Raw genomic sequence first — 24,774 nt, forward strand, 5'->3', positions numbered from 1 at the left:
CTCTCTCCCGCCTACCAGCCAGCCAGCCCGCCCTGTCTGTCATGCTTGTCTGCTAGCCCTTCTCCTTTCGCTTTTTTGTCCATCATTCATTCATCCCCTTCACCGCTCGCTTCTCACTCCCCGCCAATGCTGCCCGCAAAAAAAGCAGAGCTACCCGTTCGTTGGGGGCTCGGCATGGATAATCCGCTTCAATTTCGCTTCGGCCTGTTCGACGAGGCTCCCAAGTTGGCCAACACTGCCTCGACACCCAGCCAGCCCGGCAATGGCAGCACACCTGACAGGTAGTTGATCATGTCACGGCAATTTTGTTAGGCTTGAAACGAGTGAGTTACCCCGACAGCTTCCGTTGAGGTGCATGGGTAGGCGGGTAGGCAGGTAGACGAAGCCGCGGCACGACCTCTGCAGTTCGTCTTCGCAGTTTCTCACTGCGGCCGCTGGCCCGAGAACTTGCCCTGAGGCTGCTGTGGCGTGTACGCCGGCTGCTGGTACGGCATCCCGGGGCTCATGCCGTACACCGCCTGCTGGCCCTGGTGCGAGCCCTGATGCGAGCCTTGGTGCACCATCATCGGCGCGGCCGGCCGGCCTGGGCTGGGGAACCCGTTAGACCCGGGGACAGGCTGCGGAGGACCTGCGCCGGCGGGGATAAAATGGGGTTGGGCCCCGGGGTACATCGGCCCCGCTGTCACCATGCCGTTGGGACCCATAAAACCTTGCTGAACCATCATGGGGCCTCCCATGTGGTGCGGTTGCTGCGGGATAAACTGCGGGTTGTGGGAGAAGCTGCGGAACTGATTCATCTGAGGACCGTTCATGTACTGCTGCATAACCGGCTGGCCGTACGGCATCTGCCCCTGGGGATTCACCGCCGGAGGATACGCCATCGGCACCGGTCCCATCCTAGGGGACGCGAAGGACTGTGCCGAGTTGGAATGCATCATCCTATGATCATCCGGGTTGCTGAATGGCACATGGGGGGCGGGACCGTGCTGGCCAGCGTGCATCTGCATCGGCGGCATGTGTGGTGACTGGCGCGGCGCCATGTTAGGGGCTCCGTGTTGCAAGTGGAACGGCAGCTGGTGTTGGTGCGCAACCTGCGGCATGACGTGGGCGGGGTTGGGTGTGGCGACGGCGGCGCTCGAGAGGGGCAGGCGCTCGAAATACTGCTTGTATGTCAGATGCATGGTCGAGTCGGGCGCCTCTGTCTCTTCCTGGAGCTGCCGCCAGGTCGGGAGCGTGTCGAAAGACGGCTTGAGGCCATCGTTGTCATCCCAGTTCCGACCCTGCGGCGGCTGGATGGTCTCGATGTGCGATAGGATGAAGCATTTCTTGACATCCACCGCCCTAGTCTTGCGCCGGATGAGCTGGCCCTTGATGGGGGCCGGAGGGGCAGGTGGCTCGGCAATGTTGTTCACAGACGAGCGAGGGGAAGAACCTGAACTGGGAACGGCGGGGTTGAAGGGCTGCGCAAACGCGTTAGGCCGGAACTCGTGGCTATTCGGGTTCAACTTGGGGCCCATGAAGGGCGGCGGAGCAGCATTCATGCGGCGGTTGAAGCTTGGGTCGACGCTGTTGGCCGGGCCGGTGGGGGGAAGGCGCATGTCCGGCGGCGGGTGCTGGCCCATATGAGGGTGCTGCATTTTCTGTTGCTCCACGTTGCGAAGCCGCTGTCCCAGGTGGCCCGTCGTTTGGTTTTGAGGCGCCGCATGAGGCGGCGGTCGGTTGTTTCTGTTGTACTGATAGTGCGACTGGGGGTTGTACGAGGAGCGGGTGCCTTGGTGACGGCCGGGGACTCCGGTCGAACCGGAATGGGGCGGCGCAGCTGGACGGGGGCCCCCGCGCGCGGCATCGACCGTTGCCGCAGGCGTCGAGGCACCAGATTGGTCTGCGCTTCCCTTGCTCTGGGGTTCCTTTGACGTCGTCGCTTCCTTCTCCTGGGGGGTCACGTCCTTCTGTTTGGCTAGCTCGTCCATGTTGTGCTTCGCCTTGTCCTGAATCTGCTTCTGCTTGGCCGGATCCTTGGCAATGATAGAGATCAGGTCCTTGGGGACGGGGGTGAAGAGCTTGAAATTCTCTGCGAATTTCTTCAGCTCCGTCAGCTTGACCTCCTTGTCGGCCTTGACCCTTGTGGCCCTGACTTTCTCGGCCATGAACCTTTGGGTGGTCGCGAAGTTCCGGAACGAGGACAGCACGTCGCGCTCCACATTCGCGGTCACGCCGGGGACAGCGCCAACCTTGGATGCACCGCGGCTAGTGGTGGCCGAGGGCCGGGCGGCGGTGCCATCTTTGGCCTCCGCTGCCTTCGCATCCGAAGTGGTCTCCGCCTTGCTCTCGGGCGCCTTTCCTCCGACTGCGGCTGCACCCGCCTTGGACTCTGCCGGCTTGTCTGGGACTGGGGTGGCCGGCTTCTCTGCGGTGCCTTGGTTTTTCGACTCAACCGGCTTCGGTGTCGGCGTGGGCTTCGGGGTAGGGGTGCTCTTAAGCTGTGACGAGATGATAGCAGGATCAACTGGAACACCCTTAACGGTCGCCTGACCGGTGGGCGCACGCCGGGCCGGCGGGGTGTACTTGTTGTCCCGGGCCGCCAATGGCGGGAAATCCTGTCGGCGTACACCGCTGTACCTGGAGAAGGGGTCAATCCCATGTATCGTGGCTAGGGTGCGTGTTCCTTACTTGTCTTCCTCGTCTCTTTGGTCCTCGCCACCAACGAAGTCCATCACACGCTCCTCGGCGACATGCGAGGTGGTGGGAAGAGTCCGCTCGATCTCACGCGCCTTTCTCTCAGCAGCCGCCAACCGTTCCTTATACTGGGGGTGGCTCTTGTCAATGGCGGTTGTGTAGATATTTTCGTCGTAGTCCGTCTTCAGGCCAAACAGGCGCTCGTTCTCGGCGAATTGATCCCAGGCGCCACCAGCGCTGGGTTTCTCCAGCGACCCATCAACTTCGTAACCCGCATCGGGAACCCAAGCCTTCAAGCTCCTCTCGGGGCCGAGTCGCGCGTTGGAGATTGCAGTGTCTGTCCGGAAAGAAGCCCGATTGCCTGGAGATAACCCGTTAGCGAGAGCAAAGGAAAGGGGTGCGTCACCGCCTACCGTTTGGAGCACGGCTGTCATTCTTGGCGTTGCTGGCAGGAACAACGCGGGCATCCGCAATGTCTTTCCGCTGGATGGTCATGGTGGGCTGCTGCTGCTCCCTTTTACCGGGGCCGTTCGTGATATCTGCGGAATTCGGGAGTTTCTTCTGCTGCACCATGCTCAAGCGGCAGCTGGCAGGCTCGGGGCCGTTGTTATATGTACCCTCAAATTCGGCGCCGGACGTGAGCACAATGCGGACTCGCTGGCCCTATGAACAAAGGAAAAAGAAATTGTCAGCGCACGTCACCAATCAGCTCGGCTCTGTATCAGATGTTGCAAGGTTCGACCTAAGCTTTGACCAAACAGTTTCGCAGCACAGGTTCCGACTCCGCTGGGAGCTTGAAGCAAGCACGGCCGTTGGTCGAGGAAAAGGAGGTGAAGGACAGGGGAGATAAGGGAGACAAGAGACAAGCGACTAACCTCGCGGAGGGAGCTCGTCACAGACTGCTTGTTCTGAGGGACTTGCGACCGACCGGTGATGGGGTTTTTGTTGTTAGTCCAGGCCTTTTGCTGGACGGGAGGCTGTCTGTGCGGGAGTTAGTCAATCAATGCGGGCTGTTCCACCGATCCTCTGGCGCATATGCACAACGAGGTCCCGGAAGTGGGAGTGCGGCGACCCGGGCGATTGACGCTGCAGATGAAAGGGGAAAATGCATAGGGCGGAAGGGCGGAAAGGAAGTTGACGGGGTGGGAAAAAAAAAGGCAAATAAATGTCTTTGTTGGCGGGGAGGTTGCAGCAAGGCTCCCAAAAAAGTTGGGGATGCGTGGGAAGGGTCTCGTGTCTCACCTCGGAGTCGGGGGCGAAGCGGTTGCCTCTGGGGCTCGCGGTCGCTGGTCGCCGAGCTTGCTGCTGTACAGAGGTCGAGCAGTGGGCGACTTGATGTCCGGGGTGGTGGATTGCGATGGCGATGCGACAACGGGTTTTGAGGTTGTCGATCGGTCTTCCATAGTTCCTGTGCCCTGCCGTTGAGTTGAGCACCCGGGGCAGTTGTCCAGACTTTGGGGAAAGAGGGTGCGGGCGGGAGATGGGCGGGAGCGGCAGAGAGGGGAGTTTGTACGAATTGAGCGAATCAGAGCTCTGATTGGCGCGTGCTCGTGGGCAAGCAAGCAGCGGCGAGCGAGGGTGTGCACCAGCAGCAACCCGATCGATTTGCGGCAACTCGAGGCCTTGCTCGGTCACGACAGCTGCCGAGTTACGACGCCTGGCTCAACCTCGACGACTTCCACGATGGTCGCTGGATGCCCGGCAAGATACTGCAGCGGTGCTACAGCCACAGGCGACCAACTGATTTCCTGGCCCAAGGTTTACAACAGGGGCATCGATGTCGGCCCCGCTTGCCGTGTGGTTGGCGGTTCCTGCCGAGCAATGGTTGATGCTCCCGGTTGAGAAGTAGTATCGGAGGGTTAGTCGATGGGATGCGCTAATGTGAGGCGCGGAGGAAGCCGACTCCGAGGGGTCGGAAATGGAGGGGAAGAGTGATGTAGAGGAAAGTATGTAACAAGTGCGCTGGGCACTTGAGCGGCGTTCTTGCGGAACGGAATGTCTCGCGGTCTGTCTTGGGCGGGGAAGGGCAAAGAAGGTCGACTGGCCAGCCCAGATGGACGTTCAGTGGTTCCAGGTTGCACAAGAAAGCAGAAGAAGGAGCAGCAGCAGAAAGGGCAGCAGGGGAACCAGGGCGCAACTAAATCCCAGCGGCCCCCCCAAGGGCGTCAGTGTGTACAACTTCACATGCAACGACCTGATGACCCAGCCAATGACCCCAAAAGCAGGCCCGTGTTCCTTCGTGGGTTTTGATGGAATCACAGCGCCTGGTGAGAACACAAAGGTCTTCCCAGAACACCAACTTGTCAAGGCATTCGCTGGCAGGAGGACCTGCGGGAGAGCTTGATCCTCGCTAATCCCATTTCAGCGAAATCCATCTTGGCAGGACCATGGATCGCCCGACGGACCCACGTGATTTGCTTCTTTGAGTGGATTGTTCTGCCCCTGGCTCGAGCTTTTGAGGAATTGCGACGACTGACTGGGTCCGGTGGAGGGTTTGAGATGTTCCTATCACAGAACGATGAACGCTTTGTCCAGCTCTTGATGGCAAGAGGTTCATCGAACTGTGACCAACGGAGTCCGACAATCCAAATACCTTCTAGGTTACTACCCGCAAAGTCGCAGCAGCACAACCACAGCCAGGGCCACGTTACCAATATGAGGAAGGGACCTCCTTCAATCAGGGTACTTCCGGTCCCAGGCTTGCTCAACATCAAACCTAAAGTTCCCAGCTTCTCAGTACAAATACAATTTTTTGCATTTTACAAGTGTATTTGCCTTCTCTTGCTTATTCCTTCTCATGCTTCTTCTCCACGAAGTATTTACTTTTGTTTCCCGGGCACCGCTCCCGGCCTTGCCTACCGTTTTTGCCAACGACACAGAATTCGTCAATAAGCCGAGAATGACGCAAATTGGTATTCATCCACCCTACGCCAGTTTGACGACCTTCGCACCTCAGTATCGATAGCATCCACCATCCGATTGATGTATTCGAGGACGAGAAACTCTTCCGTCAAAATCTTCATAAACTAACCTGATACCGTACCGACATCATCATCGCGTTGCTAGTCACGAATAACCTCGTTTATTGCCCAGAAACTACAGAACATAAAATCGTAGGGATATTGGGTGTGGCAATCAACATCTGTGCCCCGTGAAACCGACTTGTTCGTTGCTCGTCAAATGGTGACTTCTAATCGTTCCCCTGACAGAGACAGGTTGGAACTACTTGTAGGTGATGCTGAAACTTCGGAACACCTGCCACGTTGACCGAACACCTCATGGACAAAAAAAGCCGAACTCCAAGTGCAGATGTTGGCAATGGAAACCTCGAGTCCTCGGCTGGAGGAATATAACGAAAGTCATCTTGAAGCCCAAAGAAACTCGATTTACTCGATTTACTCGATTTACTTTTATTTTACCCTCTTCTTTTTAAGTTCCTTTTGCTTGATTTCTTGCCTTCCTTTCGAGTTCGGCTTTTTTTGGCCAGAGGGTGCCGAACTACGGCAAAGTGGTGGTGTGGTGGTGTATTTTACACCCTTTCCACGCCGAGCTACGCATGGGGCTTGCATCACACGACACTCAACTGTCCAAAGTGTCGGATTCACCTTTTGCAGCGGGGCATGACAGTATTGCAAGTTTCAGGACCTCATTCATCAACGTGGAGAGTCATGGAACATGGCACAAGGCTCAGTTTAGTTCAATGACAGCACGGTGAATAATACGCCACGCCACCTCGAGACAATTCAACATTATCGAAGCTGACCATTCAACCATTACTGATTACTACTGTTCTCATCATCTCTCAACAAGTAAGAAACGGCATCACCACCCTCTCATTCCAACAACCCGCCCCTCCTCAACCCCAACCTCTCGTTCCATACCAACTCTCCCATCTCACATACCAACCGCACTACCACGCCTAGAATACCATCCCCACACCCCCCGCCCGGAGTCGGGTACCACACCACACCACACCCCCCGAAATCCCCAACCCCCATCTAAAGCCCCAACCCAGCAAAAGCCGCCAACCCCAGCACAGCCAGCCCCAACGCCGCCGGCCCCGCAGCCGGCGTAGCAGCCGCATTGATAGCCGTCGGCGTGTTCGGCGGGCGGGTGCCCGTCCTGGTCCTGGTGTTGGGGCGGTCGTCCTCGTCCTCGTCGCTCGTCGAGGTAGGGGTGGCCGACGTAGTCATGGTCACGTTGCTGCTGGAGCGCGTTGTGCCCCCTCCCGTCTGCGAGCTGCCGTTGCCGCTGCCATTGCCGCTGCTGCTGAGGGAGGGGAGGTTGGTGATGCTGGTTGCGAGTGTGGTGGTCTCGCTGTCGGTGGGGGTGGTGTCCGCTGCCGGGGTGGAGGAGGAGGAGGAGGAGGGGGTGTCGGGGGTGGGGCTGGCGATGGCGTCGCTTGGGGTGGTGGTTGTTGCGGTGGCGAGGCCGGTGAGGAGGGCCGTGAGGAGGAGGGAGGATTTGAGTTGCATTTTGGGTGGTTTGGTTTGGTTTGGTTTGGTTGGGTTCAGTTGAGTTAGGTGGCTTTGATAGAGGGCTCGCTTGTGTTACGTTTCGTTGAGAGGTAGAGGAGAAGGGAAGGAAGAGAAGGCGGCTGGCTCGTCTTTAAATTCGAACGAGCAAATGCACTTGTCACCTGGGAGACAGAGCCTGGATCGCGGAGATGGGCGGTGGGCGAGACATGGCTGCTCCTGGCGCGGGAATTTCTTGCTCACGTCTTCGGAAAAGGCAGTGCGGGTTCCCGTAGAAAGAAGAGGTTGCGCTGCTTCCAGCCGTGACGGACAGTAGGACACGGCGAATGCCGTGGTCGATCCCAACGCCCCTCCGAAACTTGAAGCGGATTCGGACGAGATTATTGGATGATAGACGGAAACGAACGCCGCATAGACGAAGCGGTGACAGACGGCAAGGTGAGATGGCCTGGGTTGAGGGCCTGGACCCTTCGACAGATTGCCAATGCCCCTGAATTTGTGTCACCTGTCCGGCTTCAACGTCCAAGGGTTTGAAACAGCGGAGAGAAAACGAAGAGGAAAGCAGTCAGGTCGATACCGCAAACGGCACGCAGATGAAGCTGCGAGCAAAAGCACCAAATTGGTGTCTCAGTCCGCTGGGCGGAGTGAGGGAGGGTACGAAGTAATTTGCGTTCGTATCCAGAACCCTCTCTGCGCTCAGTTTTGTCCGAGTAACTATAACTAACTAACGTTAATTAACTCAATGACTGAAACTGAAGTCCGCATGGCAGTTCGGGTGACCATATGGTTGTGCGGTTGAGGTTGTGCCTTCAATCCATTAATCTGATTCGACTGCCGGAGGATGTCTGTCCATACATGTACAACCCACACCCCCGGAGCAAGACACGCCCGCAGCAAGCGTTCCCTGATTCGACACCGGACTTTCCCCTTGGTGGTTTAGACCGCCATGGTCTGCGTGCATTCGCCCTGCAGACCGACTGCCCCAACTCGTGGCTATGACGTGCGTATCGACGAGTTTTGAGTGGGGACCTACGTTGTCGACGGGTCGACGGGTAAGAAGCTTCCAGTTCGTTTCGAAACGCACATGTCGTTAAGGTTTGTTTGGAAGCTGTCCAGATGTGGAAAGGTCCCGAACACGAGCCCTGAGCCCCCATGCAGTCAGGGATCCGAAGGTTCTCGAACGAAAAGTGTACAAGCAACGCAAGCTTAACGGTTGATGCAGAGGCTGCAGCGGGGCCAACCTGGGCCAGAAAACACCAAAGAAATCACGAACCGAGACCCGGAGAATAAGAAAGACCAAATGCATTAACCAATGGTTGCCATCTCTGAATTTTGCATCGAACAGAGGCTTCGGCGTTAGCGGCAAACGAATTCTCTGTAGCGCCCGGCCCCTCCAAAGACCAAATGCCCCGCAAGCCTTGTCCTGGCGGTCTTGAACATTTTTATTGGACCAACCAACCTGGAAGCGCAGCCTGATTCAGCTGGCGTCGGGTGCTGGGTGCCTCAGTGGAGACTTGCGATTGCCAACCCCAGCGCAGTGGGAGGAACCTCCGCACTCCCAGGCGAAGAGCAGTCACAAGTTTGCAACCTTCAGTCGTCAGTTCCTCTATCGAACCGCCAGTTTCCTGCTAGCCCGGGTCCAAAACGCAGCAGCAACGAGATAACCCCGGCCCGCGATCGGGAAACCGTTTCATCCGTCCCCGCCGCCGCCCAACCTCCAAAATAATCCGGTCGAGTGAGCGATTCAAATTACGCGCATCGTGGGTGGATTGGGCGTCAAGAGACAGCCGAAGCAGAGAAGAGGAGAATAAGAGCGGCTAGCGCACGGGTGAAGCCACTGGGAGACGATATAGGGACGAAATACCGAAATGAATCCGTCGCGGAATTCGCAGCGTCGGTCACCCGGCGGAGAGCCAGGACCACCTCCGGCCGTTCCTCCACGCTCCATATCACCCGCCGTCGGCGTCGGCACCAACCGCCCTGTCGCCCCTCGCTCCATGGGGTCTTCGCGATCCATGCAACCGACAAGCGCGAGCGGAAGCGGAAGCAGGAATGATGGAACACGACGGGCCAACGTGAGTGCTGCATTGCCGGTTTCTCTTTTCCCTTTGCAGATCCCCATTCGACCGCCGGCTTCATGCACCACCGGGCCACAGGTTTCAAACTTCCGGTGGCGTCCCGCCACATTCACTCTCTTTCTCTCTGATCGGGTTTTCGTTGTCGCTCCCCGCGTGTTCTGCGATTAGTTCATCCCCTCTCTGGTTCATTGCTAACAATGTCGCCCAAAAAGTCAGCGGGGAGTAGTACCTCGGTTCCGCTGTCCCAGATCGAGAAGAGCGTCACACACCTCCTCGTTGCCACCAAACAACTCCTAGAGACACTCACACAATGGTCGCGGGGGAACGCTACCGACACCCAGGTGTCCGATGTCTATGTCCGCCTCGGCTACGAGTTCAACATGGCCTGCCGCGCCTTTACCGCCATCAACGTCGACACATCCGACCTTGGGAACGTCCCTGAACTGCTGAGGAATATTTTGGAGTCTACCCTAAGCCAGGAGGCGAGCGCGGAAAGTTTGGAAAAGTACCTGCCGAAAATTCGCGATATAATCATCAATTTACTGCACGGGCTCAAGAGGAAGCAAACTCGGCTGAGGCAAAGACAACAACGGGAGAGAGACGGCGGTCCTTCTGGCACTGGCTCTGGCGATAGTGCTGAAGCCACTAGCCCCCCCGTTCCGCCCCGGACAACCAGTACGAGCACAATGGGGAGTGTCGGCTCCGGCCTGACGACTTTGTTGAACGAGGGGCTGGAGGAGAACTACCGACCAGGTAGCCAGCGCGATGACGGACGGAACAACGCGGCGCCCTCTCCTACCAAGCGCTTTCTACAGAGGGAGCAGTCCCGCGGCTCTGTCAATTCGGACCAGTCGAGCCTTTCTAGCAACACGATGCAGAACATTCCCGTGCTTCCCCCTTACCCGGGCGACGAGACGATCCCCTCAGGGCCTTCGGCAAGCGACTTGAGCAGCCTGGATAACTTCCCGCCGCCGCCACCGCCGCCCAAGGCATCCCAGCAGAGTGCGCTGGCGGCGTTGCAGAGAGGCGGCGATTTGGAAAGACGAGCGTCGCGAAGGTACTCGGCTTACCAGATATCAAAACACCTAGGCGCCCAGGCAGGATTTCCCTCGCTTCCGCCTCAGACTACCCCGATACCGAACCGCGGGCGCGGTGAAATGCGGGAGTCGATGCGGGCAATGCAGGCGAGGGATACTGTTCGACACAAGCGGAACATGTCCAGCCAGTCGCGGACCGCGACGCTCGATTCTTCTCCTGTCCGAGTCCCCAGCCGGGTTTCGGAGGAGCCGGATGACCTCCCAATCCAATCCCCCCCCGCAAGAGCCGAGTTGCCCGCCCCCCCCGAAGAGGATAAGTTCCAGCCAAGTGCGACTCTGAACGGACCGCCGCCCGACGCCTTGGAGGCGGTAGAGACGGAGGAGGCTGAGGAGCAGGAGAAACCTACAACGCCAGCTCCGGCGCCGGCGCTCCCGATAGCACGGGCCGTAACCCCTGACAAACCACCGAGCACCTTCACCGCAACTCCGCCGGCCACCAAAGACTTGACTCTTTTCCTGCAGTACAAATCCAAGGTCAAGAAGTTTGTGCTTTCAGGGGGATACGAGGAACTGTCGATTGGGCGGTTGCAGCTCGCCTTTATCGAGAAGTTCTCGTGGAACACGCAGCAAAACGGCGCCGACCTGCCGGACATCTACATCCAGGATCCCGTGTCTGGGGTCCGTCATGAGCTAGAGGACCTCTCCGACATCAAGGACCGCACCGTTCTAGTGCTTAACGTGGAACAACTGGACGAGGTGAAAAGACATATCGACGACGGCCTCGGCTCGATCAAGAAGATGATGGTGGAGATGAAGCAGAACGTCGACGACCAAGGAGCCGCCCTGCAGAGCGTGTCGGAACGGCAGCAGGAAACGGCCAAGGATCTAGCCCGGCTGGCCGCTGCCCCGCCCACTATCGCTGCAGTGCCGCCCGTGGAATCCCCCAAGCAAGCAGTGGGACCCGCACAGGCATCGCGCAAACTCAGCCCCGGGCAGCTCTCGGAGATCCAGAGCCTCCGCCGCGACCTGGCCGTCCTCCGACAGACCTACTCCAACTTCCAGACCGAGGTCCAAGGCTCCATGTCTGCCCTCCGGGCCAAGGCCGCCAACGTCAAGGTGGCGGCGACCAAAATCGCGGTCCCGGACGTGGAGGGCAACGCGGGCCACTCGTACGTGGTCACGGGGCGCAAGCAGCTCAACCAGGACAGCGACCGGCTCGTCAACCGGGTAGACGACCTGCAAGACCTGGTCGAGGACCTCCGCAAGGACGTGGTCCACCGCGGCGTGCGCCCGCTCCCGCGCCAGCTCGAGGCCGTCACCCGCGACATCGCCCTCCTCACCAAAGAACTCAGCAAGATGGAGGAGTCCATGAAACAGGAAAAACCCATCTGGACCAAGATCTGGGAAAAAGAACTCGAAGACGTCTGCCAGGGCCGCGACGAGCTGCGCCTAGTCGAAGACCTGATCGTCGACCTGCGCGACGACCTCGAAAAGGCCTCCGAAACCTTCGCCCTCGTCGAACAAGCCACCAAGGAACAAATGAAAGACGCCGGCGGCGCCACCGCCCCGGGCGGCGTCATCGTCGCACGGCAGTTCAGCAAGGGCCTGACCTCGATCCGCGAGAACGCCGCGGCGGTCGACCCGTCGGCCGCGAAAGAGGGCGTGCTCGGCGAGGTGCGCGCGCTGCAGCCCAACCACGAGAACCGGCTCGAGGCCATCGAGCGCGCCGAGAAGCTGCGCCAGAAGGAGCTCGCCCGCCGCCGCGAGAACCCGTTGACCAAGGAGCTGGCGACGTTTGTCGAGGAGGGCAAGCTGAAAAAGTCCGGGGGGTTCGAGGAGGTGGAGAGGGCGAGGAAGGCGAAGGATGATCGCATTCGCAGGGAGGTGTGGGAGAGGCAGAATGGGATTGTGGCTATGCCGGAGGAGGGGGAGGAAGACGGTGAGGAGGAGGGGGTTGTGGAGGGTGCTGAAGAGGAGGGGGGTGAGGAGGATGGGGAGGCGTTGGTGAATGGCACGGCGGGGGCGGCTGGTGGGGGGGATTGATTTTTATGTGCTGTTGTTGATGGCCTGGGTTGAGCTGGGCTGGGCTGGCTGGACTGGGCTGGGGTGTGGAAGGTGGTGGATCATGGGGTGCTGGCTGGCTGCTCTGCCCTATGTTTGATGTGTGATGCACTGGGTTTATTTGTTTGTCGTTGTGGGGGGAGGGAGCGCGGTCGAAGGATTATACCCACTGTCTTTTTGCCTGCGTTGCTTGCTGCTGTTTGGTTTATTGTTTCAGCTGTGGGTTGTTTCAGCGAGTCTTTTTGTATCTTTTGGTTATGAGCAATGCACTGGTTGATGGGTTGTATATTGGATATGGCCTGTCTGTTTGTTTTGAAGGGGGTGGTGGTGTTTGCCTGCCCGCCCTGCCTGCTTGGTGTTTTGATGAAGCAGTTCTTGCTCCTGCTTACCCCAATATCAGGGGCCCGCCTTGGTGCTCCTCCTTTTCTCCCCGGGCCGATCGACGGTGGGGTTCCGGGGTAGCATCTCCGGGTGAGCCCCGCACTCGGGGTCCAATTATGGCATGATAACGCGCGTAAGCTTGGGACTGGAGACTGGTGAGACCTGCGTCGGTCCTGTTGGTTCAACCTGCGTCGGTCCTGTTGGTTCAACCTTCCCGGTAGGATTAAGAGATTCCGTTGGGGTTTACAATGGTTGGGCAGGTGCGGTATTTGTCAGCGAAGTCCGTAGCAGTGGCAGTTGGTCCAGAAGGGGGGACAAACGTTGGGAAGGAGGGGTTGGCGGGATGTTGTGGTATATTATTTTGGTCGTTGGCCCCGTTGGCCCCCAACCCCCTCTTCTCCTTTTACCAGCTCATCACGGTTCTCGTCCCCTCAAATACTGGGTCTGCCTCGTACATATCGTACCATTGCTGGCACTGAAGCTGACACACTAACACCAAACCTACCACGACATCACAACCACACACACAACCTTCCACCATGACTCCCGAGTTCGAGGAACGCCTCAAGAAGGCCATCGACGACCGCACCCTCCCCGCCACGGTCCTTGTTGCGCGAGACAAGTCCGGTACGCATACCTACCACTGACTGGACCCCGTCTCTCGTGAGACCGTGGCGGCTAACACCCTCGCCAGGCAAGATCGACTACACGTTCGCCCACGGCCCGACCACGCTCGAGCCCGACGCGCCCCCGATCACCCCGACAACAATGATGACGATGGCATCCATGACCAAGCTCATCACGGCCACCTGCCTGCTGAAGCTGGTGGAGGGCAAGATCCTGGAGATCGACGAGGACGTGACCAAGTACGTGGAGACGCTGGCGCAGCAGCCGATCCTGACGGGGTTCGACGCGGCGGGCCAGCCGACGTACAAGAAGCGGGAGACGCCCATCACGCTGCGGCACCTGCTGACGCACAGCGCGGGCACGGGCTACATCCTGATGGAGGAGAAGCTGGCCAAGTGGGCGCAGGCGACGGGCCGGCCCCTTCCCGTGCCCCTGCGCCACAGCCCCCTGTCGGGCGGCATGTCGGTCGACTCGCGGTTTGGGTACCCGCTGCTGTTCGAGCCCGGCCAGGGCTGGGTTTATGGTAGTAGTATGGATTGGGCGGGCCGCCTGATCGAGAAGCTTACGGGCGCGTTCTTTGATGACTTTGTGTATGAGAACGTGCTCAGCCGCGTCGGCGTTCCCAAGGGCGCCATCACCTTCCACCCGGGCCGGTTTGACGAACCCGTGTACGACAAGATGGCCGGCATGGCGGAGCGGAATGCTGAGACGGGCAAGCTGGAGCACAAGGAGACGGAGTACGACGAGGACAATGAAGGGTTTGGGGGTGAGGGGCTGTACGGCGGGGTGGGCCCGTACATGAAGGTGCTGTACTCGATCCTGATGGACGATGGCAAGATCCTCAAGCCCGAGACGGCCAAGTGGCTGTTTGAGCCGCTTCTGCGGCCGGTAGAGAAGAAGGCGATGAACGAGCTGATGCAGAACCCGGACTGGGCTGTCGGGCACATCCCCGGCGGGGTTGAGTACGACTGGAGCGCGGGCGGCCTGCTGTCGATGAGTGGCGAAGGTCTGGGGAAGAGGAAGACCAAGTTCCTACAGTGGGGTGGCGCGTGGAACCTGTGTTGGGTGAGTGCGGTTGGCGGCTGTTATCGTGATGGATGTGTGCTAACACTTTTGGCAGTTCATTGACCGCGAGGCGGGTGTGTGTGGTGCGGTTGGCACACAGGTCTTCCCGCCGAGTGATCCCCAGGTGCGGGCGTCCATGAAGGAGTTTGAGGACGTTGTTTACTCAAAACTAGAGCATGCTGGATCGTGAGGTGGGGGCAGGCGAATAGGGAGGGATTGGGTACCATTAATAGGGAAAGAGGTGGTGGTGAGTTACAACAACATTAGGGGTATGGGTGTGATTCAAGAACTTGGCTGAGCTCCCGCTGTTACAAAACTTAGCTGCGATATCTTAGCAAGCCACGGTATCATGAGACATAAACAAGGTCGCTATGATGACCTGTACAGTGCCCATGATAACGTAAAGGGAAAAGGTGGGATATATCCCCCCGGGCATAGAAGAAAGAGAGACGAATGAGAAGACGACAAGATGGAAAGAAGGCGGAAAGACGGACAAACAGACACAAGTTGCTACCTACCCAGTTCAGGTACCTAACCGCTGGCCTTTGAGTACAGGCAGTAATTAATGCCCCATAATGCGTGCGGGGCTCAACCTAACCAGGTTTGTTTCATTCTCTGACTGCTTTTGTCGAACCAACACCCACCATCCGTCAAGTAACGTTGGGTATGCAGCTCGCTCAGTGAACCCAACTAGAACCTCCATCACTCGCCCCCTCATCCATAACTTTTTCCCACCGTCTTTCCGCCACCAGCTCCGACATGACACTTCCCGAAACAGAAGAAAGTCCTGCTCCTGTCGTCCCGACCCAGGGGACACCCCCCACGACGGAGCCTGGTCCACCCGCCCCGGGCCAGGATGAGCAGGCCGAGACGGTGCCTGATCCCGGGGACATCGAAGAGGGCAGAGATAAATACCGGCCCGGCGGGTTCCACCCCGTCTACATCGGGGAGGTGTATGCGGGCAAATACCAGGTCATGAACAAGGTTGGATATGGTGTTTACTCGACAGTCTGGCTCGTCAAGGACCTGACAAAACCGTAAGTACCTACCTCAGCAATCCGATGATCAACGGCTTTATGGCTTTGGAGTTGGGCTGAATGTCTGTCAATGCCCCGGTTCTAGCAAGCTAACTACGCGTAAACCCCTCGCCACGCTGTAGAGACGGTGATGAACACAAGTACATGGCGCTCAAGGTGCTGAGCGCCGAGTGTTACGACGAGAAAAACCCCGTTTTTGAGCGTGAGATACTCACTCATCTCCGTGACGGAGACCGGAGCTTGTGGGGTTACCGATACGTTTGCCACCTTGTCGACGACTTTGAACACCAGGGGCCGAACGGAAACCATGTCTGTCTTGTGTTTGAGCTCATGGGAGAGAACCTGAGTAGCTTTGGCACTTTCTTTAAAGAGGATATGGTCCCGTACTCGGTGATGCGCAGGTTTACCCTCCACCTCGTGCTGGCTCTGAGTTATGCTCACGAACATAATGTCATCCACACAGGTGAGCCTTTTCCGCTGCTGGTGGTGGTGGTGGTGGTGGTGGCGGTGCCCAGGTTTTATATTCGAGGAATACTAATGAGTCCGCCGTGAAGACATCAAACCAGACAACATCTTCGTCAGATTCCAGGACCGTTCCCGCATCGAGACAGGCTACCTCGCCAAAGTCCCCGTCCCGCAGCAGGACAGAGCCGAAGCGCGGTACACCCCCGTCCGATCCACCCCATTCAACAGCTATTACTACGGCGAAGCCAAGCTCCCACGGTTTACCGATCTCGAAATCGCCCTCGGCGACTGGGGGGTATCAAGCTGGGCCACGCAGCACCTGACGGAGCGGATCCAGCCCGTGGCGCTGCGTTCCCCCGAGGTGCTGCTCGAGGCGCCCTGGGACAAGTCGACCGACCTGTGGAACCTGGGCGCCGTCATTCTCGAGGTGTACCGCGCGGTGCGCATGTTTGACGGCCGGGGCCCGCCCGACGGACGCTACGATGCTAGGGTGCACGCGGCGGAGATGATAGAGCTGTTCGGCCCCTTTCCCAAGGAGCTGCTGGATAAGGGGAACCCGGATATTGTCCAGAGGATATTTAACGACGAAGGGAACCTCAAGGATGGCCCTGCGGTGCGGAGGGTCCCGCTGGCGTCGGAAGGATACATGCCGGGTTTGGAGCAGGAGGCGAGGGATAGCTTTGCCGACTTTCTGACCACCATGATGAAGATCAACCCGGTGGACCGGCCTACAACGGATGAGCTGGTGAAGCACTCCTGGATAGGCGTGATAATTAACGGGAAGGGCTGAGGCAGATGGGCGTTTTGGGTTTGAGGTGAGAAGCCAACATGGGATGCCGCAAAAAAGGATGCATGGGATTTATATGTATTGAACTCGGGCCATGATGATAAAGCAAAACGCCAGGAACAGTGTAGGCCCAAAAGATGAACCTGCCAACCCCATAACATCCGTCTTGATCACAACCGCATACCTCTCGGCTTCCAGTTTCCTTGCCACCAATCCCCTATTTTCCACCTGCCCCGAGATATGCTGCCGCAACCCATCCGCACCCCCACAACCTCCACCCCAGACACCGGATCATTGTACAATATAACACGTATGCATAATCACCCAACACCCCCCCACCCCCCTACCCCACCATAATAAAACCGGCACCAAACCGCCAAGTACCTAGCTAAGGAGACCAAGTCGGAACCAACCCACTAAAACCGCCTCCCCTCTCCAGCGCCACCCACGTCCTGCTGCCGTCGCGCCACAAAATGTTGTTGGTCGATCGTTGTTGCTGCCTGCATCGCTGCAGTTAACCCGCGCCACGCCCATATGCTGGAGATGGAGATGACCTAAAACCGCCTCCCCTCCCCACCCCCACGGTCATACATCCCCCCCTGCCCCGGCCCCGGCCCCGGCCCCGGCGGCGGCCCGCCCTCCGGTCCAGGACGGAGCTGTCTCGCCAAGAGCCCGGCAGCACCACCACTGCCACCACCAGCACCGACAGGGCCGCCCTGGTCAGCGGGATCGCGGCCAACGACCGCACCGGCACGCAGTTGCATCTCCCTGATCTGTGCCTCCCTCATCTGCTGCTGCTGCTGCTGTTCGCGCATCGCCGCCTCCTGGTGCTGCTGCGCAACATATTGTTGTTGTTGCTGGTGGTGCTGTTGAGCCGCGGCGGCCTGGCTCGCGTGCTGGGCTTGCTGTTGGGACGCGGCCTGCTGCTGCTGGGCGGCCTGGGGCGGGGGCCCGCGAGGATCGAAACCGCCCGTGACGGGGGTGTAGGTCCTCGTTGGGTCACGCCCTTGCTGCTGCTGCTGCTGCTGTTGCGGACCAGGGGTGTTGGTGTATCGTGCGTAGGGCGGCTGGCTGCCACCGGCTTGTTGTGGGGCGGGGGGTTGTTGCTCGCCCCGCCGGACAACGTCTTGAGGCGGGCCGGGGCCGTAACGCCCGCCGCCGAGAGAGTTGTGGTGCTGGTGGTGTGGGTGCGTGGGCATACCTACCGTGGGGCTTTGCGATTCGTAGACGGAGGGCCCGCGGGACTCGCGTAGGCTGAAAGGGTGGGGCTGTTGCTGGCTTGGGCCCGAGGTTGGCCAGGTGTTATGGTGTTGTTGCTGAGGGAGTGGGCTGCTGACAGATGGTTTCGTTTGGATGCCGCCATTTTGAGCACCCCAAGCTGATGGCGCTGGCACAGGTTGCGAGGTTTTCGGAGGTGCTTGGTGAGACGGCCAGCCTGACTGAGATGGGTGTTGTTGGTGGTGTGGATGGTGCTGCTGTTGCTGCTGCTGCTGCTGCTGCTGAATGTGTTGCTGATGCTGATGCTGATGCATTGGCTGTTGCTGCGGCGGCCACGGCTCACGCCCAGACGGCGGCGCCTCTCGCCTGCCCGACATGGACGGATGTGGAGCGTACTGCGGTGTAGGGGACGCAGCATGCGGTTGACTAACCTGGTAAGGCTGATACGGTTGCTGCCCTTGATAACCCACCTGGGCCTGCTGGGGATGTTGTTGTGGATGTTGTTGAATGTGTTGCCCGTGTTGCCCGTATTGCGTTTGTTGCGACTGTGGTGAATTCGCCGCGCTCACTGCGTGTTGCTGGGCTGGGTACGAATGTCGCGCGTAGTAGTCACGTTGTGCCTCTGCAGCCGGGTCCATGCTCGTGATCCCGGTACTGGGCACCCGCATGTGCTGCGGCTGCGGCGACTGCGTTTGGTACGGCTTGAGAGGCGGGATTGCTGATTGTGGCGCTTGGGCAGGGCCGCGGGCATACGGGTATCCCGTCTCAACTTCCCTGCGTGGTGGTAGCGGCGCGGAGGTTGGTTGACGGACCAGCGGCTGTGGCGTCGAGCTGCGCTTAACAGAGGACACTTCGCTGACTCTCTTCGGCGGAGGGGGATCGTCATCGTTGAGCAACGACATGATGTTAACTTTGCGCTCAGGAGCGCGAGCCGGGGCTGGGGCAGGTTGCTGCTGAGGTGGGGGTGGGGGAGCAGTGGGCGCGGATACGGGCGCCGCGCTGTACTGCTCCTGCATCGAAACCGGCGGCTGTCGCGGCATGTTTTGCATAGGTCTCTCGTTCGCAGGAGGCATCTGGGGCGCTTGCACAGGTTCATTATGCATGCTGCGCATGGGTTGTGAATGACTGGGCTGAGCATAAGACTGCGGAACGGGCGCGGCGGTCCGAGCTGGCTCTGGCTGCCTCCCGAGGGGGGTTGTTTCCATCCGCGAAGACATACCGCGCGGTGGGGGTTGGAATTGCGGGTATGCTTCGGGGTGATGGAGCGCAGGTTCTGGCTCTTGTTTCATCCGCAGAGGCGCCCTCTCTACCGGCCGAGGGGACTCTCGCTGAACGAGTTCCAACCTCTGCCGCTCCCGGGCGTCGCGTGCTCCGCGAGCCTCCTTTGACAGCAATGAAAATGGTTGGCCAGGATCTGTTGCCCATTGGGCTGGGCGCGGCGGTTCGGAACTTGATGGCATAGTGGTGGCGCTCGTCGACGGAACTGGCTTTTGAGAGATGCGGACCGGTTGTTGGGTCTGTGCCGGAGCCTCCGTTTCCCTCTCCGGGTACGGGTAGGCGGGACCCGGGGGCCGGAGAGGATGAATGTGCGGCGACATGGTCTGGGTGACGGCCGGACCACTCGTCGGCGCTTGCGGTGCTGCTGCAGTAGTGGTTAGGGGCGTGGTCATTGCAACCGGTGTTGGCTGAACAAGCGGATGCGAAACCGGGGCGGCCTGCGCGATTGGGACCTGGAAGCGCGAGAACGGCTGGTTTTGTTGCGATTCAACCTTTGTTAGCATGGCGTCCTCTGGCTCGGCGGCAGCCAGGGGCCGGTGTCCGGTAGACGACACATCGTATCGTTTCCGTGGTCCTTGTGTCGGCGTCGGCGGCGCGGGCCGCTTTTCGCCTCTCTGGCCCTTGGCGTCGGCCTCCATGGCCAGCTGCTCCCACTCAGGCTTGCCTCCTTCTTTTGTCTGTCGGACGTAGTAGTTTTTGACCTGATTTTGGCGGTTAGTGGGATGCGTTTGCAACTTTAGGGGTGGGGCCCGTACCATGGTTGCAGTTTTGGTCTGCATGTGATTGGCGATTTTGACCCAATCCGTGCCGAACGAGCGGAGTAAGCCAGGAAAGTCGGTTGTCTCCGATACGCTCCAGTAACTGGACGCTTGCTGGGGGGTACGGATGCGCTCTGGCCCGGCTGGCTGAGAGATCTCAAAAGTGGGGACGGAAGCGGGCGGCGGGGGCGGTTCGGGACGGAGGGACGGCGGGGCCATGACTTCAGAGATGGTAGACGGTATCGGAGGCACTGCTCGATCGGGGCTCGCCAATGGTCCCTGCTGGACCGGGACCAGAGGCGGCTGCATTCCTGTGTGGGGTACATCGAACGGGAGGGGTATCCGGGCCGCTAGATCAACGGGGGTTTGCGGCGACATCCACTCGGGGCCCTGTGCCTTGGAGTTGGCCCGCGACCTGCCCGTCTTGCCAGGGACTGCGAGAGGTGCACCTCCGGGGGCTTGTGCCAGTTGTTTCGGTCCCTTCGGTTCCTTGTCCACCTTTGGTTGGCGTGGCTTGCGCCCGCCGCCCCTCTTGCCCTCCGCCTTCTCCGCACTGCCGTCGTTCTTACCGTCAGCCGTGGTGCCGGCCCTACGGCGCCCGGGGGTAGGCGCCGGAGTAGCGCCGTCGGAGTCTGCATTCGGGGTCGCGTCGTTGCCCCAGACTGGCGCAGCAGCACGACGAGGCGGACGCCGGCGTTCGCCATTTTCACCCGTCTCCTGGCCCGCCGCGTCCTCCGTCTCGTTTTCCGTGTTGCCGAGCTCGGACACCAGCGCGCTGGAGCGTTGTTTCCCTCGGCCCTTCTTGCGCCGTCTAGGTTGCTTCTTAAGCTTGTCCTTCAGGTTCAGGTCGCGCTTCTTGGCATAGTAATACAGAATGCAGGTGCCGGGATCGCGATTCCCCACTTCCTTGGAGATCCTGCCCCATTGCTTGGGGGTTTCAAGGTACGCCTTTTCGAACCTGTCCGCCTCTTCCTGGGTGAAGTTGACGTGGCCAGGCACGACCTGCCAGGTAGCAACGAGCTTCTCCAGGGGCTGTAGTCCTGCTGTGTCGTAGAACGACGCCCTCTCTTTTTCCTCGTCCGTCCAGAACATTTCGGGGATGACGGCCTCCTTCTCGGTGCGGTATTTCTCCTTCTGCGCCCTCTCCTCCCTCTCCTTCCTTTCCTGGTGCTCACGAATAGACTCCTTGATCGCGGCCTCGAGGTCCAGCTCGGTTGAGAAACGGCCTGCTCCTCTTCTACCCCCTTCAGGTTTGGAGTCTGAGCTTGCCGCTTTACCGGTGGTCCCCGGCTGCACTCCAGAGCTACTAAAGTAGTCGCGGCTCTTGACAGCGGCCGGGTCGTCCGACAGCGTGAATCGTAAATACGAATCGTATTTCATCGCATACGAGTTTCGTTCCTCGCTCTGCGCGAGATGCGCAGTCACGGTCTGTCCTTTGAGGTGTTGATACAAGAACTCGCCAAACTCAGTGGGTTCATCGCCCAATTTTCGGACGCGCCGGCTCTGAAACCACGGCTTGATGTTGTAGATCGGGAGATCTTCGGTAGGTGGCGTGGCAGAAAACTCCCGGACGACTTCGATACTCCCATAGATGCTCGCATCGTCCTCGGTCCTATCCTCGCTCCCCTCATCTAGTGATACACTGCTCCGCTCAGTCTCCGGCCGACCAAACGGATGGGGGAAGAATGCCGGACCGTCCGCGGCGGCCGGCGGGGCGTTTATCAAGACCGGAGCTGTGATGGGTTGCGGCGCTGCAACATGCTGCATGTCGACATCTTCACTCAACGGTTTCATCTCCGAAAGAGCTGGTGCTGGAGGGAGCCCCAAGCCTCCTGTATCCGTTTCCTCGACCTTTGGCTGAGGCTCCGGCGGGTGAACCGCGCTGTCGTCAGCTTCCACGGTCGGGATAGCCGAAGGCTCGCGCGGTGCGACTACATTTCTTTGATCTCCCTGCTCTTGCGGCTCGGTATCGGGCATCTCCTTGTCAGCCACCTCTGTCCCAGGCTTCGGTCGAGGAAACGTGAAGCTGTCGGGGATGGGCCCAACCACGTCTGCCAACCCTATGCGCTCGTTAAGCACAACGAGCATGGCTTCGTGGACTGCGGTCGCATATCGCTTAACGATGTCGACCGGAACCTTGTCCACGGCGTCCTTGAGCTTCTTGAGTTCCGCCTCTGTTTTGGATATTTCCCCCTCAAAGTAGACATCCATATCTTCGTCGTCATCCGACTCGGAAGATTCGTCGGACGCAAGGGGCGATGTTTCCCTCGGTGGCAACTGGACTCGACAGGACGGGGCGGCGAGGATAGTGGGCTTCTTCGCGGATTCGGAGGACGGGGCTTGCTCCTTCGGCTCGTGGGCCTGAATGTCGCCAGGTTTCGGTACAATGGGGGTTGTCGTTTGCTCGCTCGCTCGGGCCTCCTGCTCACGGGGTGGCTGTTCCGTATCCATCCCTCCCATTTTCAAGTCGGCACTGTTGGGCGCTGTTCTAGTTTCGCGATCGACCGACGTCCTGGCAGATTGCGAACCTCGCTCCGATTTGATCATGATCTCGTTCGCCCCGGTTGCGACATGCGGGCCATATCGCTCAGCAGCTAGAGCATGGGAATCTGACCGAGCCCCAGGGCTCCGTGGGCGTTTGTCAAAGTCCCGATAGTCTGTGTGGGCCGAGTAGCTGCTAGGCCTAGCGGGCTGCGAGGGGAAATTTTGTGATCTGGCGGTCTTCGGAGACTCTACCTGTGCCTTCTTCGCAGTCAGTGACGGATTAATCCACTGCTTACTAGAGCGCTGCTGTTTTTGTTGCGCGCGGGGGCCCAGAGGTATGGGAGGGCCGCCGTCCGATAACGCCGGCTTGGACGGGCCGGTGGGTGGTGGCCTTTCATTCCCCACCCCATGGCCGGCGGAAACCGGCCTTTCCTCGGTCAGCGCTCTCGGGCCCGTCGGCGGGGGCTTCCCCGTTAGCGACTGGATATCAGTCGATGTAGACTGGCGACTCGGGACGGAACCAAATGCGGGCGCGGAGGGGGCGAGGGGCGGGGGTGAGACATCCTTTGCAGATGGTGGTTCGTGTGAAACCCGGTCCGGCTTCGGGCGGATGAGCTCGCGCTCCCTGTTTTCCCTCTCTCTTATTTCGCGGTCATCGCGAAGGTCCCTGGCCATGTCCGGGTAGCGGCTGTCCCTGCGATCCCGATCATCCGGTTCCCGTCCCCATCGGCTTTCCTGCGACCGACTTCGTGGGTATCGGTCTCGGTCATCGTAAAAGTTGCCCCTGTCTCTACCGCCTCTCTGGTCCCAATCCCCCCGGCCTCGGCCAACCCCTCTCCCCGCGCCGCGGAAGCTGCCACGGAAGGGAGACGGGGCAAACATGGGGTCCGAGTTGGAGGAGCCAGCCGAAAGCGGCCCATCCCTTGAACCCCGTCGCGCGCGCTCCGCGTCTACCCCCAAGGGCGGGTCCCTCACGTCCCTGAAATCTCTGCTGGGGAGCGGGGATCGTGCTCGTAGGGGAGGAGGGGAAGGCCTACGCGCCCGAGGAAAGTCGACTCGGTCACGTTGGTCGCGCGGCCAATCCCGCTCTCGCTCCCGATCGTGTACTCGTTCTCGTTCGCGGCTTCGCTCGTCCCTAAAATGCGGTCGATCTCGGTAGTCTTCACGGTCACGCCCTCCATCGCGGCTGTCATCGCGCCACTGCCGGCCACGACCTCCGCCTCGTCCCCTCCCACGAAAGTCCCCAGCAAATCCGCCGCCGCGGGGACCGCTGGGAGGATCAAGGAGCGCTTTAGGCCCACGAGGGGGTTGGATTCCCGATAGGGAATCGCGAAAACTGTCCCGGCTAGGAGGGAAGCCCGGTGGGTTGCCCCGGGAATCCGGAGGTGGGCGCCGGCGGTCGGCATCGGGATACTGTGGCCCACGGTCCACTCTGTCCCCATATGGCGACCGGTCACGAGGTGAACGCGACCGACGGTCGCCGTCAAAACGGCCGCCCGGGTACCTCGACCTATCACCGGATCAGTTAGCTTCGACCACTGGGGGGGGAAAACGGGTCATCTAGCAGCATCGCAGGAAGCTGGTCCCGTGGAGTTTGCTCTACTGTGCACGATTGAGCGGATCACATGCGCAAAATCCAAACCTTTGCCGAAACAACTCCAGCTTTTTGTCTTGTGGTTGGAGGGAGGGGCAAAACTTTTCGAAGGCTAAGGGGAGGCAACCTACATTGTGTGTGCAAGGAAGCCTCAGGTATGTTAAGTATCGGCTATGACGCGTCAATTCGACCGCATGACTCTTGTTCGGAATCCACCGGCAAAGGGTTGCTATTGAAGGTTGTTGCGGATGTCAAAATGACGGCGAATTGCGGGTGTCAGCAGCAAGGCGCCGGCCGAGGTGCGCGGACGTCGGGCTGCCGCGCGCACACTGCAGTGGCAACTGCACAGTACGGCTTAAAAACACCCAAAATCTACCTCGAATGTAGAAGGGTCGTGCCCCTAGTATGGGACCCTGGTAAAGCGACGTCGGCGACCAGTTTGGGCCGTGTTGAGATGCAGATGAATCAAATACGCGATTTGGATGACGGGTTGATGTTTTGGAGGAGAAGGGGCATCTCGAACTGGAACCTGGCTGAAGATTGGATGACCTTGAGTGGGTCTCGAATCGCTGCCTTCCTGGCCACACAGGGCGGCTGTCACACCAAGCGGCCAGTGCTCCATCCAATTCGTGTGTTGCCCTGTCGTGCAGGGAAGGAGGTACCTACGTACCGATTTCCATGTCGGAAACAGCCCTGAGAAGGTGCATGACCCACCGCGGCGTTTGCCACACAGATCCAAATTTGTGGAGAAAC

The 24,774-nt window shown here is 59.5% G+C and overlaps 6 protein-coding genes across 6 annotated transcripts; 3 read left to right on the forward strand and 3 right to left on the reverse strand.

Moving 5' to 3' along the window:
- Positions 1-350: 350 nt before the first annotated feature.
- Positions 351-3,676, reverse strand: B0H64DRAFT_215657 (uncharacterized protein). The gene is made up of 4 exons (XM_062799501.1): positions 3,552-3,676; positions 3,090-3,339; positions 2,671-3,037; positions 351-2,619 (listed from the first exon to the last, which is right to left on the reverse strand). The coding sequence occupies exons 2-4, from the start codon at positions 3,247-3,249 to the stop codon at positions 423-425; spliced, it is 2,724 nt and encodes a 907-aa protein (XP_062657039.1). The 5' UTR covers positions 3,250-3,339; positions 3,552-3,676; the 3' UTR covers positions 351-422.
- Positions 3,677-6,487: 2,811 nt separating this feature from the next.
- Positions 6,488-7,393, reverse strand: B0H64DRAFT_215682 (uncharacterized protein). Its single transcript, XM_062799502.1, has one exon. It carries the CDS (start codon positions 7,149-7,151, stop codon positions 6,675-6,677), a length of 477 nt encoding a protein of 158 aa, XP_062657040.1. The 5' UTR covers positions 7,152-7,393; the 3' UTR covers positions 6,488-6,674.
- Positions 7,394-9,019: 1,626 nt separating this feature from the next.
- On the forward strand, positions 9,020-12,309 carry B0H64DRAFT_327727 (actin interacting protein 3-domain-containing protein; the record flags this gene model as incomplete). Its single annotated transcript, XM_062800799.1, has 2 exons — positions 9,020-9,226; positions 9,442-12,309. 2 exons carry the CDS (start codon positions 9,020-9,022, stop codon positions 12,307-12,309), a joined length of 3,075 nt encoding a protein of 1,024 aa, XP_062657041.1.
- Positions 12,310-13,040: 731 nt separating this feature from the next.
- B0H64DRAFT_215720 (beta-lactamase/transpeptidase-like protein) lies at positions 13,041-14,982 on the forward strand. The gene is made up of 3 exons (XM_062799503.1): positions 13,041-13,335; positions 13,403-14,400; positions 14,456-14,982. Exons 1-3 carry the CDS (start codon positions 13,248-13,250, stop codon positions 14,588-14,590), a joined length of 1,221 nt encoding a protein of 406 aa, XP_062657042.1. The 5' UTR covers positions 13,041-13,247; the 3' UTR covers positions 14,591-14,982.
- A 177-nt stretch (positions 14,983-15,159) lies between these two features.
- B0H64DRAFT_444782 (kinase-like domain-containing protein) lies at positions 15,160-16,692 on the forward strand (the record flags this gene model as incomplete). The annotated part of the gene is made up of 3 exons (XM_062806807.1): positions 15,160-15,437; positions 15,560-15,900; positions 15,992-16,692. 3 exons carry the CDS (start codon positions 15,160-15,162, stop codon positions 16,690-16,692), a joined length of 1,320 nt encoding a protein of 439 aa, XP_062657043.1.
- A 551-nt stretch (positions 16,693-17,243) lies between these two features.
- Positions 17,244-24,510, reverse strand: B0H64DRAFT_364211 (uncharacterized protein; the record flags this gene model as incomplete). Its single annotated transcript, XM_062801826.1, has 3 exons — positions 24,153-24,510; positions 19,941-23,937; positions 17,244-19,886 (listed from the first exon to the last, which is right to left on the reverse strand). Coding segments are annotated over exons 1-3 (6,642 nt in total). The 5' UTR covers positions 24,155-24,510.
- Between the last annotated feature and the right edge of the window lie 264 nt (positions 24,511-24,774).

Source organism: Chaetomium fimeti, assembly GCF_033439085.1.
Source record: "Chaetomium fimeti strain CBS 168.71 chromosome Unknown B0H64scaffold_6, whole genome shotgun sequence".
NCBI lineage: Eukaryota > Fungi > Ascomycota > Sordariomycetes > Sordariales > Chaetomiaceae > Chaetomium > Chaetomium fimeti.